The sequence below is a fragment of the Anser cygnoides genome, chromosome 5, assembly GCF_040182565.1.
Source record: "Anser cygnoides isolate HZ-2024a breed goose chromosome 5, Taihu_goose_T2T_genome, whole genome shotgun sequence".
Lineage (NCBI taxonomy): Eukaryota > Metazoa > Chordata > Aves > Anseriformes > Anatidae > Anser > Anser cygnoides.
The window spans coordinates 35,861,067-35,882,188 of NC_089877.1; the positions used below are offsets into that span (position 1 = coordinate 35,861,067).

The following is a 21,122-nucleotide window of genomic DNA, read 5'->3' on the forward strand; positions in this document are numbered from 1 at the left end:
TGCTTTCATTGCATTTTATTTAACAACATGTTATTTTTCACTTGTATTCAAGTGCAGAAGCTCCAATGTGTTCCAAATTTGCCCAGCGCAGAGGGAACACAGGGGAAAAAAAAAGTCCTTTCAAAGGCAAATTAAGAGTTCGTACTTTTTCAAGGCAATTAAATAAACCAAATGAAGGATCATTCCTTTTTTTTAAACAAGAGGTAGGGAGGCACAGGGGAAACAAAATACTGGCAAATCTCATTGCAGCAATTATTTTAAATCCATCTCAAGAGAGATGAAGAGAATGTTGTAATCCACACAGTGGAGGTTTCAGTCTGGCAAAGTCGAAGCGTCCTCAAGCTGAAGGTGGCTCCCAGCTGGTAGGCTGCAGTTTGCTTTTTCCAGATCAGGTTTTCTCAGTTCCTGCATTACTCAAAGTTTTGGAATAGGATCGGGAGTAGGCAAATGCTATCACAGTATTAAAAAGTCTTTCAGAAATGAGTTTGTTTGTAAAGGACAGACAATTCACATAAGGTTGCCGATCCAGCCGGCTGCACCACATTGTTCATGGAAGGTTAATGAGGTAGATTTGTTCAGACGGAGACTTTCTCTATTACGTTGTCTGTGACATGCACCTCGTCGGTTTGCACCGTCACTGTGGTTGACTCACCGCAGATGTGCTGGTGCTCCTTCCAGTCCTGCGAGGGAAGAGCAGACGGAAAGGCCATGAAGAGAAATGGCCCGGGGAAACCATACAGCCTGCCAAAGCACACTGGGCCCCAAGAGAAGCTGTATTTGTTTGAGAGGCGCTTTCTCCCATGCAGATGGGATGCAGCAGGTCTCTAGTGCTCAGCCACACAAGACTAACCAGAGGCAGGAAAGGAACCACATGCTGGGTCAAAACTAGAAGGGGAAACAAACTAAGCAGAATGCTGGTTTCTCAATCCAAAAACCAACTCAGGACATCAACGTCCTTTAGGTTGTGGAAATTTTACTTAAACAGAGTCAGAACCCTGCTTTAAACACTCTCCTGAAAGATGGCTCGATACAAGATAGCGCTCCTGAAGGGCAGCACCATACAAGGGGTCTTGGTTCAGTAAAGGTAAGAGAAGAAAAGAATTCCTGGTAACACCCTACTACCTCTCAAGATTTCTTTTTTTACCTTCTAGTCTGAAATAACCAAAGTACTCATCTAACTTGTTCCACTCAGAGGTTGCACATCATAGCTCGTAAGTACAGGGGGAATTTCAAGGACTCAGTTACTGGCAAGAGCCTCAAACCAGCCCACCCTATTCCAGTGCAGAACACTGGCCACCAGCATGGGCACAGAGAAGCAATAGGCTGCCTAAGAAGGGGACCAAAACATGACTACTCTGTGACACTTCCAGGTACATTTTGTCCTGACAGAACAATAGGGTGGAATTGCTGTCCTTGAGACGCCTGAGGAGACAGCAGGCAGACTTTGTAATTTATCTGTAAGAAGCATTTGTTCATTCTTTGGAAATTTTAGCCTTTCCACTATGCAGGCAGAGAACTTGACCATCATTATACTTTGTTACAGGCCAAAGGAAACAGTCAAAATTCTTCATCTACTCAATTCAGTTGATGAAGAGTGAACTTGGACAGAATTCAGAGCCATAACCTTGGCTGAACTAAAAGTATCCCTTCCTCTAAAGCAAGAAGTGCCAGGGGTCTTTGTGAGGAACCGATGGGAAACACAAAGCACAGCAGCTTCCTCCACTGTACTTCATATCTGTTTCTACCTCCCACGTTAAAATCTTACAGTTTGTCTCAGTGTGCTCAATTCTTTTTTTTTTTCATTTGTAGCTTCACAAGCGATGTAAAGGATCAGAGAACTGTCCCCAGTGGCACAGCAGGACTGTAGGTACTGAGAATACAGCTTACCAGGAAGCAGCAGGGAAGGGCTGTACAGGTCCTCCCAACTAACTCACCCCCATAGTTCACACAGGGAGGTGTCCACACCCTCACTTCTGGTTTTACACAGATTTCTAGACCCCCTTTAAGAAGGTGTGTGCAAATCTTGGGGCCATTCCCTACCCGTTTGATCCATGACCCGCAGACCTGCCCCAGCGCTACAGCCTTGCCAGCGATCCAGCTGGCACGGCGTGTTTGGGGCTGCTGCGTGAAACCCAGGCTGCTGACCTGTGCAAGGCTTGTGGGCTGGCTGCTGGCACGACACGACCCGTTCTGCGGCCTGCTCCTCTTTCTGTGCCAGCAGGCAGCACAGTCTGGCTTTCCCCAGGGTCACCGTGGCCCCCTCTGCACAACTCAGTCTGCAACTCACAAACAATCTTATACCTTCCGCTGACAGAAAGTGGAGCAGTAGTTGACTTTATGGCATCCTGTGCACTCGTTCATTGCCTCACGACCACAGTTGACACAGGACTGCTGTGAAAATGAACAGCAAAGTGACCACGTCAGAGAGAACAACAACAGGGAGGTCACTGAAGTGAAATACAGGTGCTGTAACACGATGTAATGCAGGACCGCTACCGAGGGGCTGAGCTGTTCCCAGTGCTTCTGCAGCGTGTAACTGGGAACGTACCTGGCACCAGCGTGGAGACACGGGGCAGGCATTACGGCCCCCTTAGTCCCTGTCTGCCAATATATCCTCGACACACAAACGCAAACAAACAGGCACGGTGGCCTCTGGACACGCTTTCAGAGACCCACTCTCCTCGCCATTTTAGCAGGGATCACTTTGGAAAATGACGTGTACCTTTGTTTTCCTGTCTGGAGGGCAAGAAGCCCTTCAAAACCATGGGTGAGATACTGAGTCATTATGGAAATCTGCCCACAACAAAGCGGAGATGCCTCCCTCCACGGGGGCAGTTTATCCATTGGCCACTGCCAAGTTACTACAGGCTTCAAGTCAGTCTCACCAACAGCAGGTGTGCTCCACACAGCAGCGTACAGGCTTCACACAGGCCATCAATACCTGAGCTCTGAGTTTATCTCAAATTTGAAGTTTTAAAGGCAGATCTGTCTGGTGGCTTTGTTAGCTTTACGGTCCTGCATGTTTCTGAGGACAGGGTCTGAGGAAGGACAAGAGTAGGGATGAGGATGGCACTCTAGTTTCATCTGTGCCTGTTTTTGAGAGAGAAAAGGGATCTGCTTCTGTGGGCCCAAGAAGCTTACTTCCTTTGCCAGTCAGCTGCATGAGTACACGAGCAGTGTCTTAATAGGGAAATAGGAGACAGAGGAGTAAAATTAAAAAGGCTGTAACAGGAGCACGGGACTTAAACCCAGAAGATGAGATAGGACAGATGGATGAAAAATCACACCTGTTTTTTAAAGGCTGTTTTTGTTTCTATCACTTTAATCTTATATCAGTGACATCAATTAACATAACCTGTATATTTAGGTGGAAATATCACTGAATTATAACAAAAATAAGCACTTCACAGAGCATTCAGTTTCCAACTCATTAAATTACTGACAATCATTAACACATCAGAGTGGCAGTGCGAGGCCATGAGAGGAAGCGTTTCTTGGCTGTGAAAGTATCGTCAGCGTGGTGCTTAACACAGGCAGAATTTAGTTCCACCGACTCCTTTTTTCTCTTGAGCAGAAGCAATCTAACAATCAGCGCCCTGATTAACACCGAGTTCAACACATCTCTGGCTCACACCTTATCAAGGTACCTACAATCAGTAGTTGGTTTGACTGAAATATATCTGTATTCCTGAGATACAGCCATAAAGTCAGGCTACCAAAAAGAGGCTTAGAGCTGCTCCAGCTTGTGAAATACGTCCCATAGGGATACTTGATCAAAGCTGTTCATTACTTGTACAGTACTGGGAAAAGCTGAAAATACGCAGCGTGTGTACTTGTACCTGCAGATCTTAGAAAAGACTAGAATGACACACAAAGCTATGAGGTCTCATATCACGGGTTCTGAAGTACCACGGCTCATATTTCCATTCCAACAGCTGGAGGGGACCATGCAGCTTTAATAACCAGGACAAAAAGGAAAAAAAGTTTCCTATCACACCTGAGTTGGAGCTGCACTGTCATTACTTAGAGGTGACTCAGATTGACTAGGTTAGTCAGATGATCATGAAAGGATTGTGATAACATGGAAGGCTTGGGAAATGGTTCACTTTGCTTCAAAAGGCTTCACTTTACTAGAACAGAGCATCAGTCCCACTAAAGAAAGCTCAGATCTCTGCCAGAAGACAAGGCCAGCCACAGAATACATGATTTCCACAGCAATAAGAAAAAAAAAACACACCTCTGGATCTTTAAATGCAACACGACAAAGAACAAAGGACTCTTCATAAAATATGAAGAGCTTACCTTGATGATGATTTCTGTTTTCCCATCCACATCTTCTGTTTGCTGAAATAACTGGTTCTGATATTGCTGCAAGGAAAAAAACATCACACTTGTTATTTCACAGCCAGAGTATGATAAGAGGGGTTAAAATGGGTGGTCTGTATAGAGGATCCTGCCACTGAGCTTGTTTCCATCAAGCCCAAAACTGCAGTTCCATGAGGACCAAGGGGAACCTCACTCCTCCCTTACAAGAGAGGGACACTATGCCATTATGTGGAGTCAGATGACAAACCCTGAGCGAAAACGGCCCATGACAACTGTCAGTGACAAACCGTCAGTGAAGCACAGCATTTATTAAAACTGCATTCCATCCAGCCAAGCACTTGTTCTTAAAACATGTGACTTAACTGTGTCCAAGGAACTGCAACCCAAATAAGACACTGAGAAGTTAGCAAAGGAAAAAGAAAATTCCAAGGTAATAGGGCCAAGTGCATCTTCTTGGGCAAAATTTTGGTTCAAGTCTATTGATCCTAATCCACTAACAGGCAAGGGTGAGTCTTGAGAAATGGAAGAGCCCAACAGACATGGGATTGGATTAGGAAAAAAAAACACAGATAAAATTAACACACCCAAGACATTAGAAACAGCATCAGCCATAACCATTTGTCTTTCTTTTAATGAAAGAATAAAAGGGCTTTCAGACAGTTTTTCAATTAAGCGGTCCTCTGAAGGTGAATTTCAAAGCATACTTCAGGTGTGTTGCAGATTTACATCAAAACGGTTCAAGTCCAAAAAGCACCTGCTCCCCCACCTAGTGTCTTGCTATCTCAACAGCCAGTGCTGCTCAGAGACAGGAGTACTCAAACAAAGGAATTCAAAACTGGCTTCGATTTGATTACCTGCTAACCCTGATTTCAACTTCATTGGGTACAGTTAAAAAGAAAAACCCAAGCCCCTACCTTCCAGCAAAGCAGGTTTATCCAGGACTGAGTATGACCCAACATGTAAGGAGATTAAAGGCTTAATTTAAGAGTGTCTCTATGACCTGACATCTCAGTATTTATTCTCCTGTGAAATCACAACCTTCAAATCTTCATGTTAGCATGACACAAGTTCAAATTAAAAAACTCTTTAGGGAGATGGAGGAAGCAGGGAAACCTCTTACTGTTTACTACAGAGGTACGATTTGCTTCTGCCATCGTTAGACAAATAGGCAAGCTTAAGGTAACGAGCAAGACAGTACACATGCATAGCATCCCTAGCACTTCATGTACTGGGTGGATGAAGTGTATATCACATGTATGGAGATTTTAAAATTACTATTTCAGCACTACTATTTGAAAACCAAAATCGTGTCCAAGTCAATAACATTCTCCTGAAGACAGGAAACACCCCAGCAAGCTTGAGATGTGCCTTCTGGTGTAAGAATCAACCCTACCATGTCTCAGGAAGAAAATGACCTCAATTCTTGAGAGAATCATCAATGTCAGTGAGCACCAGCTGTGGAGAAGTTGGGATTCAATGCTTCGTGCTGCAGCCTCTGCTCTCTGCCATCCAGTTCCCTACACACAGAGACTTGGCAGAGAACTGGGCTGGCAGGAAACTGCAGATTCTTCAGGAGAGGATAAAATGTGTTTTCTGTTATGCAGTGAAAGACGAATGACCCTTGTTGAGCATACTGGCCTAGGAAAACTGCACCATGTTTTTAAACTTCTTTTTGGTGAGGAGAGTGGAAATACTGATGGAAATACTGATGCCAAAGCGTGTGGTAAGGTGGCATTTCAGCGCAGCTTGAAAACCTCTGCGTAAATAAACCCTGTTACTACAGCTCCCTCTGCAACAGCCTGCACAGAGACAGCACTTGGGCTGAAGATGCTGAATTCCAGTTCTGAGAATGTGCCGCAGCTCCAGAGTTGAGTTAAAACCCTTTCTACTGTCAAAGTCCACTACATTCTCTACGAACGTGGCCAATTCTGTTTTCCAGTGAGACTGCCAACGAGAAAGACATCAAGAGGAAGTTCGGTGCTCCGCTGTCCTTGTCGGACCCATGGTAGCTCCTTCAGCTCTGCTCTCAGTCCCCAAAACGTGCTGATGGAAACCACACATTTAACCCCCTTCTGTCTCCTTCTTATCTATCCCCATAGCGAGCCCTCTGGTTCTGCCCAGCTATGGTATGAAGAAGGCACGTCATTCAGAAGCTGCAGAGAAGGAAAAGGTGCAGTAAGAGAGAGATCAAGCCAGACACGTCCGGATCTCTCACAAAATCGTCTCCAGGAAACTGATAAGCTCCAACTCCCAAACATTTCCTCTGCTGCTTTGGAGGATATAAGCCATTACTTGCTCACTAGAACTACTTTTCTTAAATGCCCAACCCTTTTTAGGTTAATTTCATACTCTCTAGCTCTGAATTGTTTTAATCTTTCTAAAAATGAATTCAGATGGTCCAGCTGTTAACAGATTTAATCTTCCACCTTGTTTTCAAATGAACAGGGTTCCACAAGCATCACTGCATTACAGGAAAAGGCCTATTTCAATTAAAACACTTGTTAGATTTCAACACTGATTTTTTTAACTTTATACAGAAAAACGGTTTAACACATTTCCTAAATATCTTTACCTTCCAGTGTGTCTTATGGTACACAATTTGGAGAGATCGTGTATTCTCCCCCTTTTAAAGTTTATCTGATATAAATGATGGCTTAATGCACACTCAAAAAAATTACATTTCCAAAGCACACAGACCTTTGTGTAAAGTAGTCTTTAATCCATTCCTTTTGGGCCAATCCTGCAAGTGGTCAAATATCTTTTGCAAGAGACACAGAGCCCTTGTTGCAGTAAAGCCAAAATTCCAACAGAAACCAAAAGATCTGATATATTTATCTACAAGCTATTTAATTACAATAGTGGAGAATTCTCTCTGAACAGCTGTGCAAAGTTCTGACAGAGCAGTTTTATTTAATGAATCCCATGCAAAATGTTGCAATTCAAAATAGCTTACAAATATATGGATATTCATTTTTTTGTAATAAGCACGACACGTTTTGTAAGTTAATATGGTTTGTGGTTTACTTTTCTTTCAGAACACCATTCCCCGAGACTCCTAGGTAACATAAATGCAAGTTGTATTTGGTGTCTCTGCCAACACAAGGCCACACACAGGCTGAGCACCAGCTGCATATGCGCATATTGTTTACAGATAGAAAGCACAAGCTTATGGCCATCCAAATTTCTTAAACAGAGTCAGCTTTGTGACTGGAAGTAACTCTGTGAGGGCTCTGCCTATTAATTGAGTTCTCATCATCAAGAGTCACAGACAGCATACACAAGGTGAAAGGTGTTTTCAGCCTCTTCTTTAGACTCCAGGAACAACTCTGTTTTAAAAGTAATTATTGCAAAAGAAATATTCTCACAAACACTGGAGCTGTAGATTTTGGGCTTACAAATTCTCATTATTTCAAGGACTTGAATGGCTGGCACATTTTTACAAAGCCTTTTATCCAGAGAGCCTTTGCAAACTGGTGTGCAGGCCCTCTGTGGAACAAGTGTTATCCTTGTTTAAAAGAGAAGGCTCTAAGGCCCAGAGAGCCCAAGGACCTGCCCAAGAGCATCTAAATAACTTGTGGCAAAGATAGAAACAAAATTTGGAAGCGATCTTCAGTCTTGTAATTTGTGCAGCAAAACGTGACCCTTAAACAAATGTACAGAAACTAAAAAGGGCAAAGATAGCAACAGAGTGCATGTGAGGGCTTCCAAGTTCCAAATTTTGTGCAAGCAAAACTATGCTGGTGAAGCCTTTAGCTCCAGCAGTTGGGAGTTGTGACCTACAATTCCCTCAGAACGGCTAAGGACATCACAAGACCCTGGCACAAAAAAAAAAAAAAAAAAAAAAGTGAAATTATTCTAGTAGAGAGCCAAAGTGAAAAATCTCATGTCAGATATAAGAGAAGAATGGAAGGCAAGTGGTTTTTTTATATATATTTTTTTTCTAATTATATATAAAGACAGGCATTTCTATTCCACTGCTGTACAGCCTGACTCAGCACTTCCCAATCCAGCCCCCCGTTGCTTTTGAGGACTCTGCACCTGGGTATCACCATGTATTTGGAAATGCAATTAAGGATCTGGTCCTTCCACAAAATTCAGATTAGACATGCCATCTTAAGAAAGAAATGTGACTGGAGATGCTTCTAATTTATGCCACACTTATCATTTTTATGGTTTTTATTTGCTACTTTTAGCAAATCCTCTTCCTGCCACAATTCCTCTCTGATGTTGGCATTTCCACCCTTAAAATCATGTGGACGAGGGGAATAATGTATTCCTAAGACTCCACTGAGCAGTCCTGGATAATACAGTTACCAAGTGGGACCAGAATGATACAGCAATGTCTGCTCTTTGACTTCACAGATAACAATGTAAAGGCAGCACAAATGTCTCCCCTGCTCTACAAAAACTTGCAGAAAAAGCCTACCTTTCACATGTCAGAGCTGTGCAAATTGCACAAGCACTGAACACTGCTTATTAGAGAGTACAGCTTCTGGTATTTAAAGCCAAATCAACCAAACTGCTGCTGTACAGGAGCAGACTGGCTCATTTATGGTGTTTAATGAACTCCGAAGGCCATTAAATAGTAAGTATAATAAGTAAACACAATAGAATAACTGACATGCAATATACAACAAGGTATATTATAAGTGATTAAAACTTTCAATGCTTCTTATTGTTCTCTAGGAAGAGAAACTGGCACACAAGCTAGCTTTCAGATATGTCTGCTGTTCTTGCTACTTCTCTACTCTGCTCAAACTGCGGGCCACTTCAGACTTTCTCTGAAGGGCAGTAAAGACAGTGCTGTCCCAAGCTCTCTGTCTTGCTCTTCTGCCAGAAGGTAGAGGCTATCTCCCTCTTTAGCAGGGATGACAGGAGGATACGGTCAGGGGCGTGGACAGCTACAAGACTGAAAGTGCTTGAGCTCAACATTTGCAAGAGCCAGGAGGCTGAAGGCTCTGCACTGCTGTGAAAACTCAAGACACGTTGTTATTTACAGGCATGGCATTGAAGCTTGTGTAGCCAGCCGGGAAGGAGCCTGCTCCTGCTAACAGATTTCTTTAATCCTGCTATGTATTCAGTCACTTTTCCAGGAAGAGCTAAGTCTATAGCTTTATTATAATTTAATCTGTTGTACTGCCTTTGCTCTGCAGGTCTGATATAATCAGAGTCTTTCATTTCTAAATACGCAGGAACATACTGCCACACAGAAACTCTGCACACTGGCAGCACTCCGGCAGGGAACAAGCCACACCACTGCATTCGCTGCCTCTGCTAATGCAAATGGAGGATGTAGCAAGAAGGTTTCCTGTCTCTTAGCCCTTGGAAGTTTTGTCACCGTAACGAGCACAAAATACTGATATAGTTCCTCTCTCTTTGGGTCCAGCAAAAATCAGCAACACACAAGGGAGGATGACACCTCTTTCACCCTCTGGTATATCTTAATTGCCAAAAGAAACGGTTTGACCAGAGACAAAAAGGGAAAGAGACTTGTGTTACAACCAGGGAAACATTCAGGAAAATGGAGAAACACCTCTGACCAACACAAAAGCAGACAGCTTGTTATTTAGTATTTATTGTAACTACTTCCGATGCCAGCCCTGTACCCAGAAACATGGAATTTTTCCAAAAGTGGAATTCGCTAGAAGGAGCTCAGAATATTGTCCAGATGGTTCCAGGTGCTGGCACACAGCAGCAAGCTTGAGAATTACTATTTGCATATTTAAAAAAATACCAACATGACCAAGTGTTTTTATCAAAATACAAAACTCTTGGGGAACCCCTTACAAAACAAGAATGATAAGACCCACAAATTGAATAATTAGGGATTCAGTAATTACTGGCAAAAGAAATTCCTCTGGAAACAAACACGTCTTCATCCTTGCCGTGTAAAGTCAGCACTTGGAGATCAATAGACAGGAGTGAATTTAACTCCCATTCCTGGGGCAAGAAGAAATTAGGCATACACTGAAGTGAGCTGGATTTGGATCAGAGGGTGGGAGGAATGGACTTTGAAACAGTGGTTCCAGAAACCACTGTAAGGATAAACAGAAGGGAAGACAGAATGTAAACTGGAAAAAGAGCAAAGGGCGGAGTTAAACAAAGTAAGATGTTCATTTGTAAACTGTCAAAGCTTCCAATTTTTTGCTATCCCATGCTCTACACAGTTTTTAGCAGCAGAAAGCCCAAAACTGGACAGCAGCATGAATACCCATTCTGCCGAGGCAGAAGGCAGGGGAGAATTAAGACTCTCAACGTATCACACACCTGCACATCAAGGATGCAGCGTACAGAAGAGTTTAGCAGAGACAACGTGGCAAAGAACATCAAAGATGCTGCAAGGACTGTCATAGGGGTTCTCAGCAAAATCTTCCCACACACATTTCTTCAAGGCCTCTTGCTGCACACTCATGCCTATGAATTCAGTGGAAAGCTGACGTTAGCAATAACGCCGATAGCAAGAGCAAACAGCGTGGTGCTACCGGTTCAGACACCGACAACGACATGAGTTTCACGGTACATTGCCCCCCACCTCTCTCCCTCAAGTCCACACCAGCAGCTGTGGATTTGTGAGAGAAGGGGAATGCATTCAGCAGTGCATGGAGCCGGATTCAGGGTGCATGCATGTGCTGGTGTTCAGAAGAATCCAGGGTCCCTACCATGCATTAATTAAAGAGAAGAAAAGCAGGGAAAACAGGGCAGTCCTTGTAGATAATCCCCTACAGAGGAGAAAGGGGCCACTGGGTATAAGCCAATACTCTTGTAATGCCAGCTGGCCTTGCGTTCTTATCACAGGACACAACAGAGTTCAGCTTTGCTTGCACAGTGCTCAGCAAGACACCTCTAAATTTTGCTGGTTATCTTCCCCATAAACTCTACAGCTTGCTGTTTTTATTATCTCTCTGTCTCTTCAGGCCATCAAAAGCCCCTTTGATAGCCTCGCTCACTTGACAGAACGAAAGCAGTCATCGCATGGCTGAACGCTCATGATCTTTCCGATACCAGGACTCATGGTAATTCAGTATCAGTGCCTTGTAAATTTATGGACGCCTGATGGGAGAGCTCAGGACTTGTAACAAAAAACACTTTATATTACTGCTACCCAGAGCTGTTGGAATCCCAAAGCACTCTATTCCTTTCTCCGTCATATAAATAACTTAGTTTTATCTACTGCTCTCAAGACATCTAGAGACATTTTCTAAGGGCTGCCACAGTTATAGCCAGTGAAAACAGCGGGGTACTACTCTGTTCACCGCTCAGCCAAAAAGATGTCCTTGGCTGAGTCATCTCACCTCCCCTGGCGTAATTACCTCTTTCCTCTCCACATCAGCTTGAATTTTCGCTTGTGTGACAGCAGCCTCGCGGAAGGAGGAGCTGGCCTGCTTGGCCTGTTCGATGAGAGACTTCAGTTGCTGGGCAGTGTTGAGCAGGGAATTGACCATCTCCTCCAAGTACAACCAGCTTCGTTGCTCGGTCACTTCCAGCCCATTCACCACTGATGGCGAGATGGCTTTCGTGGGGGTTGAGGGGGGCACTGAGAGAGCAGGGATTGGGGTCAACACTGAACATAAAGAAAGAAAAATAAAATCGAGAGAGTTAGGGCACTGCATTACCATGAAGTGTTTTTTGTTTTTTTTTGGAATTGTTAACAAGGTCTACCAAAATTTCCAATCCAACTAAGTTTCAGCTAAACAGACTTACCTTCTGTGACTCAAAGTGCACAGAATCAGAGCTGTGCAGAGTTAGCCCTTGGGGCAGTATCAAACCTAGAGAACAGAAGAGCATGTACTCTGAGCAGGAATTAACGCCTTCTAGCACTGCTGCAGAGAAGACCAATTAAGCAAAGCAAGCAACGTTCCCAGGGACTCCTCTGTCACTATCACCACAATGTTCCACTATGTTGCCCTTAACTATCACTACATAAGGTTAGAATTCATAGTTAAGTGACCCAAAACACCAGGGCTCCAGACGACTTTTCTGCAATATTCTTACGTCGCTGTACAGATGTCAATCCTCAGGTTGGAAAATGACAAAAACCAGGCACCGATCCACACCACAGTCCCCTAACACTTCCTGAACTCTGATCATAACATAAACCTGTCTCACGACTGCAATAAAAACAAGACATTTGCCATCACTTCAAAATTATGTGTATGACATAAACGTGCACTTTCTAAAACCACCATTTAGGAGGCCTTTAAAATACCCTCAGCCATTGCAATGTCTTTGGACCCTTTAATCGTGGCTCTTACCCATGAAACAAACTACGGGCCTAAAAATAATCATACCACACTGAAACACCTAGAATTTTAATAAAAGGTATTCAAAGCCACCTATATCGGCTTCAAATATCCTCCGTCTTCCAAATAGCAACGCTCATTGCAGCTCCCAAACCTCTTCTTGCCAAATGCCAAAGGTGAGAGCAAACGTATACAGTCCAGATGGAAGCTTGAACTGAAGACACAAACATCCCCTGACATTTGCCTTACATTTACTGTGTTGGACACTTTTCAAGAAAGGAGTAATTTCTTGTCTACAGCCCTTTCCTCCAGAACCCTCACTACAGATCTTCACTCTTGTATAATCTAGAATGCCACAGACAGGAAGCTAAATATAAAAGAAGCCCAGCAATACTTCTCCTAAGCATACTCCAAGAGACAAAAGAAGAAAACTATACCCCAAAACTACTGAGGTGTTGCAGCCTTTACTTTTTCCTATCTTACCCATAGCCCTAACAGTAACTGCAGTTTGAATATGTTTAGTAGGAAGCCACCAGAATGAATCTAAACTCCTATCCTGGTAACCTAACCACATGTTCCTTCAACTTACCTCTGACCCCCTCCATTATCATGGCTCTGCAGTCCTCTTTTCCAAAGCCTGCACTAGAAAATTAAAAGTCCTAGAAAACCAACAACATCAGTCTCTGCCTTACGTTTGCAAATGTTTAAAAAAAATCCGCAGTTACTGTGTCCCTGAAACATTTATTTTTCACACTAGGTTTGCACCTATATTGGGAGGCCACAGTGCGAGGAAATTAAATTTAGATCTAGGAACCCAACAACACACAGCATAAGCTCGCTTTCCAGGAAAAAAATGTTATCTGGCTTTACTGGCCTTACTTTTTCAAAATTAAACTCCAGCTATAAACACTCACAATCTGCCACAAAATTAAGTCTAAGACGTTCACATCTACCAACAGCCAGCCTGTAAATTCCTCACTAAATGGTTTAGTAGAAAAAAGAAAGGCACCACTAACTTTGGGGCTGGGCATTCTTATTAACCACAAATCTACTGCTAGTATATTTCAGGAATTTTCTTGATACATTTAGGTAGGAACTTCAGAATGATCCAGCACACACAAAAAAACAGTATGTAGTACAGGCTGAGAAACTACATGCCTTCCTGGATAGTTCCGCTTTGGCAAGGGAAGAGCTTTTAGTATTCCAGACACCAAAAGTCAATTAGCTTCCTTGATTTTTAAATAAAGAGTGACACATTCATGTGATAAATGCTGGGCCATTCAGCCGATGGATGGTATAGCCCACGGGGAAATGTTGAACACAGCAGGGAATGTAATACCAGAAGCAGTGAGCTATTTAACATTTCATGTTCACATCCTTCAAGCGTCTGCCTTCCTTCGGAAGCATTACTCTTACACCTCTAGCGCCTCTGCTCGGCAGACTGTCTCCAGGCTCCTGCACTGCTGATGTTACCGAAGATAAAGAATGCACTGACAGTGTCCTCCGTGCCGTATCTGTAAGCGTCTGCAAAGGAGTGCCCTGGAGACAGCCGCAGGCAGGAGAGCTGCCACTGATAGGTGCTGACAATTGGTTTCAATAAAATGGAAAATTATTGGAGCCTGATTCTCTTCCTTGAAACCAGACTTAAGAAATTTAGTAAGCAGGAAGCTCTTGAACAAAATGTAGAGGCTGAAGCGACTGAAAGGCAATTTATTCTCATTTACTTTATCACCAATCTATTATCACAATCCGCTTTGGATGTCATTACAGATGGTCACAAATAAGACTTTCCAGTCAGGCCAGTGTGTCTAAGGTGGCTGCAAAAACAAAGGCAGAAACAAGTCTCAAACCTCTCTCACTGAGAGATGGGGACACAGAACAGCAGGCTGCACAACCAATTTAAAACCTCAGAACAACAGAACCCCCATTCAAGAAAAAAATATTTGTGACTGCACTTGAAATGATACTTAAAATTCAAATGTGAATACTGTCCTGAAAAAAAAATCAGTGTAAGTATTGTCCTGAACAGCAACGGGGCAACCAGGCTGCAATTCCACCCACAGTGAACCTCTGCTTAGTAAGGTATCTGTAGACACACGAGACTTCTTGCAAGGCTGAATTAACGGGGAATATGTTCCAAGAGAGCGACTAATTTCAGTATACTAATACTTTAATCCTTTTCAATTCATACCTAGCAGTTTTTCACACAAGCAGCAAAAGCTGAAAGACTCCAGCATGGATATGGAGAGAGAGAACAAGCCTCCAAAACCATCGTACTGCAGGTCACTCTGTTAGATGTACAACCTTTTTGGACATCATGGCAAGTTTATCATACAGATAAACTGATGTTTTACACACAACAGCCCTTAATTAAAATAGCAATTTCACTCCATTCACGCGTGACTGGTATAGAACTATTTGCACTCAGGTATGAGTAAAAGATAAATCAGTCTTTTATCAGCAACTGTTTGCAGAACAACCTTTTCCACTGCTATATTTCCAGAACAGTATTTATCACAGCCTGGCATTTGATAACTTATCTAACAGGAATTACTTCCGATTCCTCATTTTAGCATAGTTATATCTGCCAAGAAAAAGTGATGATCTTTGCTTCACTGGTGAAAAGAAAATCAATGTTTAATTAATAACATCAAGATCTGACTAAGACTCAAAACCAACAATATTTCATTCTGGACAGAGCAGGAATGCACTGTGCTGCTCTGAATAAGTAAATAAAAGGTCAACTTGAAAGGAGAGCATGTGCTTTAAAAGAGAAAGACTTCACAACTGCACAAATGAATACTACATTTATGTGACATCTTTTTGATACCTGACAACTTCAGTGGGAATCCAAACCTGCCTGTCTTGCATCTTCACATCAGTGATATCAGTAAGTACCAAAGTAACTTTACAGAACCAAAGAAATTAGAGGAGGAGAAGGGCAGACTGTTCCCTGCTGTATGTCTTCCTTAAGCTCAGTTAAAACACATAAAACAAGAACAACACTCCAAGTTTGCAATTCCAGTTTCTTCAACACTTATGGTTTCTATCAGTACATGCAACACTAAAACAGCATTGTAGTTCACTTAATTCATAGGTCAACTCTACAAAAGAAAAGTCATTAAGTTTATGTAATATAATTATACTCGAAGAGATACCTGATAATCAAGGTAACCTGTCCTACCAAACAGGGCTGATTTGTATGTCATTTTTCTTTTTTTTTCATCCAGAATCCTATTTGACCACAGCAGGGCAGACCCTCACTGGCACTTATTAACCAGCATCTATCATCCCAGCACAAATGTCAGTGTTAACGGACGGAAAACTGACCTGGGATGTGAGAGCAGCACACCAAACCTGCTCAAAACTGCATCTAGCATTAGTGGATTCATAAAGAGATGTCGCAATTTTTAGAAAAGCTTCTACGATATAATTTTAAATCTCAGCAAGGAGAGATGGTTTCCTTGGATCAAAGGTTAAATAAATAAATATCTATCCACAGCATCCAAGTGGTGACAGAAACTTTGAAGCAAAAGCCTTATGAAAGTCAGGGGGCTGCAAAGATGATTTTGGAAGCAAGATCCCAGGAAACCACTCTGTTAAAAAACAACAAATCAAAGTTCTCAATAACAAAGCAAAAAACTTTCCTGAAGTATGGAAAAAAAATCTGTTTATCCAAATTTTAATAACTGCAAAAATCTTAAGAAAAAAAAATAACACAACTAAGTTTATTTTTCTGCTTCAACCTTTACCTCCGGTGGGAAAGAAGATCACAACATAAATTCAAGCACTGTTAACCGTGTCTTACATTACAGATGTAAAACATACCAATTTTGGGATGAGATGTTGGCAGCGCAGCTTCAGGAAAAGGTGAAATCTGACAGTTGTCCTGGTAACTTGGATAGTGAGGTTCTGGGTGATTGACCCGGCAAGGCTGCTGAACATTGGTATCTTGAACTGCAGAAGAACAACATCATCATAAATCATCGTATAACAGAGATTTCAGACATTTCTTGTGCTTCTTTTACCTCTTTTTTTTAAAGTTCCTATGCTGTATGATAATTCTAAGGGTTGCAAATGAGAAACAACAGAGTGATTTTACATAGCTACCAAGCAAGGCAGCCTTGCCCTGACTTCATCTCTCTCTGTGCTCACTTTTAAAGGCTTCTGTAAAAATTACTGCCAGTTTCCTTCTCACACACCTTGGTATTTACATTGACCAAAGGACTCCAAACTATTGTTCTCAGAGTAGGTTAGTTCCCTCAGCTGCTCCAGCAGTACTCACAACCCCATATAAGAATTAAACTGAAAGAACTGAAATTTATGTTACACGTTTATGTTTTCTTTGTTTTATTCTGGCATTTTTCAGCATTTATTCAGCACTTTTCACTTAGTTTAAATGCTCAGCTATTTTTGGCAGTATTTTAGGACAAACAAGGAGCGAAGAAAAAATGACAGAGATGACCATAAAACGAAAGAAACCAGCAGAGGTGTACACTAGCAGCTGCAGCATCTGGACAAAACATTTAAACACCTTTTGTGAAACTGATCAAAGATTTCAAGCTGTTAAAATCATTTCAAAGAAAGAACAGAAGGTTATGTATAGCCTCTGTGTATGTTCTTTAAAAATAAATCCTTCATGCAGCATACAAAATGCTTCTTGCTACAGGAACGGGATGTCCAAACCCTTTTTTTCTGCTTCTTATGGATGGCGAGCAGACATACACCTGAACCCTTACCAGTGGCTCCTGTGAAAACATCACCCTGGGATGGACTTTCTGAGATAATTGCTGTGGCTTCCACTGTCGATGTGCGGTCAAAGGTCAGAGCACCGGAGGTAGTGATCTGTCCAGAAGGAGTCACGGTGACTGGAAATGGTAGAAGTACTTTCATAATTAACAATCAGTGCTCAGGCCTTGGTTGTCTAGCTGTTGAGATCCCTGTTCTGAATCATCCAAAGTCACAGAACTCACAGACCAGTCAACAGCCTGTGATAGCCGAGTTTGGATCACATCTATAACCATTAAAACTAGAAATGGGAAGAAAAGCCCTGCTCAACTTGTGAAGGTATTGCTGGCCTCCTGCAAGCCTCTGTTTATTCTCTGGGTGTATGAGGGCAGAATGTGCACTTACAAAGTAATTCCTCCCAAATCACCACCTTTACAATGATTACGTGAATAATAATTTGACACCTACTTAAAAAATCCAGTGTTGCCACAAAACTCATTAGTTTCTGGCTGGTCCTAATTTATCATAGAGCTTTAGCCAGAGTGGTTCTTACTACTTAAAAATAGATTTAAAACACCAACTGTGGATTACAACTAATTCTATGAGAGTTTGGTGAACAAGTTTAATTGTCTTTCTGCACGGAGTGATACAATCTGCTTGGCCAATGCAAGGAACATGTCACAAAATACACTCGGATGAACATACCAGTGCAGCTCTAAAATGTTTAAAACCTTTTTTAAACAGGATTAATCCAGCAACACTAATTGGTAATGGTCTGATTCTGTGAAACACTGCTCAGTTTGAAGGATGTTTTTACAAACAATTCAGTTATAAGACATCGAGGCTACAGTTTCATTCCTGGTGAAAGATGTGGCTGCTACCAAAATAAACAGTCCTGCTCTCTCCAAGTGCTAACATGAGCAAACATGCAACCTCCCAGCAGCTGACATTAATGAACCAATATAGATTAAAGCTGTTTGGGGGGATGGAAAAAAAAAAAAAAAACCTCTACAGAATCTTTATGTATTTCTCTCCCTGCTGTTTCCAGTAATCTAATCTTGCTTTTGGCCTGCTCAGTTCTTTTTAATATTTCTGTAGCTTCCTCCTCAATTCACTTTGTAATGTTACCGTCCAGATGATGCTAGTGTGATGAGAGCAGGAGGACACATGAATGTGACAGGGAACGTGTGAGCTGGACTAGCTTGCAAATTAATTTCTGTTCTCATACAGATGGTTTGACAACCAAAAACATTAAGTAACAAAGCGTGTCCTGATTGTTTGAGAGGAATTTGCAGATGAAAGTGTCACCTTCTGCCTCCTTCATTAGCGACTTTCAGGCTGTGGATTTCATTACAGTTGCTTAGAGCCTACTTTTCTACGCATTTCAAGAAATAGCACAAATCTTATTACATAGCCCTCACCGGCTACTAAAGGACAAAACCCAAGCTCAGGAGACAGAATGGGGATTTCCTGCAGAGCAGAAAAGAGACAGCCTTCCCCTCAACCTAACCTCAACATCAGGAAATTTCTCATATGTCATTTGTGAAAAGCGTACCTAAAGCAAACTGTGGATCAAGGCCAGGACTCCACAACTACCCCTGCACTGCCAGGGCGAGAGCAGGTAGAGGGGGGAAAACATCATCCAGGCCTGTCTCAGAACAAAATATGAAGCCTACTGCTCACTGGAAAAGGATATTAACATGCTTAAAACTAAGACACTGCTTTAGTTTCTAGAAAAGGTGAAGGGATACTGGCTAAAGAAAAAGAGCCAATAAAACTACCCAATGATAAGGAAGTAGTGCCAAAAAATAAGATGATTTTTCTCAGCTGGATAATTTCATGGGGCTACTGATAAGACACAAAATATCTAGTCTGGCAGTTCTTCAAAGAAGGAAAGCAATTTTTACCACAAGAAAAAACCTACATGTAGTAGCAGCTGTGGCAGGAAGCAGAGTGATATTTTTGGAGGATTCCTTCTTCACAGTATTTGCAGACATTTCACTATCTTTTTTTCGCCGTTTGTATGGTACAAATAGTCGTACGGGGCCACTCTGTGAAAAAAAAAAAAAAAGAAAGAGGAAAGGACATTAGCTAAGGCATTTCTTTGGGGACTAGGGGTTTACTCCAATCTCTCCAGATGCAGCTAAGGTCATGCAGTACATATTCCCATGGAAGATACATGGTTTGCAACAAGTGACCAAAAAACTTCTATGGCAGTAGCTCCAAAGTAAAAAAAACCTCTGTGAATAAAAAGTTGCATTTAGCTCCACTCAGCTGAAGAGGCACAGATTCAGCCTCTTCCCACCATTACATAAGGAGCAAAACTGGGCTATCCACAGTGGTGGAAGGAAAGGGAACAAGAGTGAGAGGAACACAGGAAGCAGGTCTAGACAACGAGCAAATGATTCAATTCACACCAAAAAAGTACAAAACAGTACTTCAGGTAAAGCTAAATGATTGTGCTTTCATGACTTTAGCGTAATTTTTTAAAAAAAGCAAGCAGTTTAATAGGAAAATACGGATCTAACATGGAGTATTACACTACTTCCTCATAAAAACATTTTTTTCCAGCTCAAATAATTGTGGAATTTAAGTCGGAAAACACTAATAGCTTTGACATCCCCGCAAAGGCATTTTACATAAATATATTACTTAGGAAAAAAAAAAAGAAAAAAAAGAGAGAAAACCAGCAACAACTATTACCCGGTTAAAGTGAGGGGCAGATATGAACATCAGAGGCTGCTGCAACAGCACTAGCAGTTCCCTGTCTTGTATCTGTATGAAGCATGGACAAAGCTTGCTGTGACCACAGTACTTGTCAGTGTTTCTGGGCCACTCATGACCTGCTCACAGATGGCTGTGGCAGCTTGATTGATGAATTGTTTTTAAACTAATGGATATAAAACCTACAACTCACCAGAGTCATGTCATCACAGCAGGCAGCACAAGTACAAGAGGCAGCGTGAGGATTTAAAATCCCATCCTGAAATTGGAAGATTACAAATTCAGCATCAGTCACCAAAACCAGTGAGAGCATGCCTGTACTTTGCTTGAAGAGCCAGGCAGCTCCCGGAGAGACATAACCGTTTCCCCCTATGGGCCCTAAACAATAAAAAAAAAAAGGCCATCTCCCCTCAACCAAATCAACACGTTGCTTCTGAATCACCCCACAACACCATCACACAACTCTGCAGAGGTACCATGCAAAGCTTGGACTGCTGTGCCTGACAGACTCAGTCCCAAATCTCCCTGCCCCTTCCAGCAGAAAGGAGGAAACAAATTTAACCTTACGTGAATAAGGCACTGCAACGGTCTCCCAGCATAGCGGATGCTCCTCTTCCAGTCTTTGCTGCTGGCTCGTCCTGCCATAGCTTCAAATTCAGTGGGGCTGTACCAGTTGTCCCCTTGCTTAATGCACCTGCCACGGCCTCCTGAATTAAATTAAAAGAAAAAAAATGTTAGTAAAGGTCAAGGATTATTCTGCTCTTTTCGTAAAGAAGCAAATACCAAAATTGCTGGACAAAACAGCAGCTAACCTACAGTAACTACCAACTATGCCCATCTGCTGTTTCTCATCGTTCTAGGATAACCGTGCCCATTTACTATCCTGGCTGTGACAATGATCGCGTGAGTTCCAACTTTGTGCTTCACCAATATTGAAACAGGCTAGAAAAAACTACTCATCCACAAGAAGGATAAGTCCTTCTTGGATAACCATCATGAATATAAGCCCATCCTTAATTTTCAGTTAAATTTCTAATCTTTCTGGTCATGATGAAAACTCTCTTTCCATGAAGCAAATGCTGTGCAGTGCAGTCAGGCTTGTGG

The 21,122-nt window shown here is 42.2% G+C and overlaps 1 protein-coding gene across 5 annotated transcripts in view; it reads right to left on the reverse strand.

The window, feature by feature from the left end:
- DEAF1 (DEAF1 transcription factor) overlaps positions 1 to 21,122 on the reverse strand; it is a 25,379-nt gene continuing 4,257 nt past the window's right edge. For 2 of the 5 annotated variants that reach the window (XM_048064907.2, XM_013198368.3), the window contains exons 5-13: positions 20,586 to 20,725; positions 20,212 to 20,277; positions 19,219 to 19,345; positions 17,306 to 17,434; positions 16,395 to 16,523; positions 11,637 to 11,887; positions 4,303 to 4,368; positions 2,302 to 2,391; positions 1 to 680 (exon numbers count right to left, since the gene is read on the reverse strand). In XM_048064907.2, coding sequence (XP_047920864.2) covers positions 576 to 680; positions 2,302 to 2,391; positions 4,303 to 4,368; positions 11,637 to 11,887; positions 16,395 to 16,523; positions 17,306 to 17,434; positions 19,219 to 19,345; positions 20,212 to 20,277; positions 20,586 to 20,725 — 1,103 coding nt within the window. In that variant the 3' untranslated portion in view covers positions 1 to 575. The other 3 variants (XM_048064905.2, XM_013198369.3, XR_007163692.2) reach the window with 3 other exon arrangements.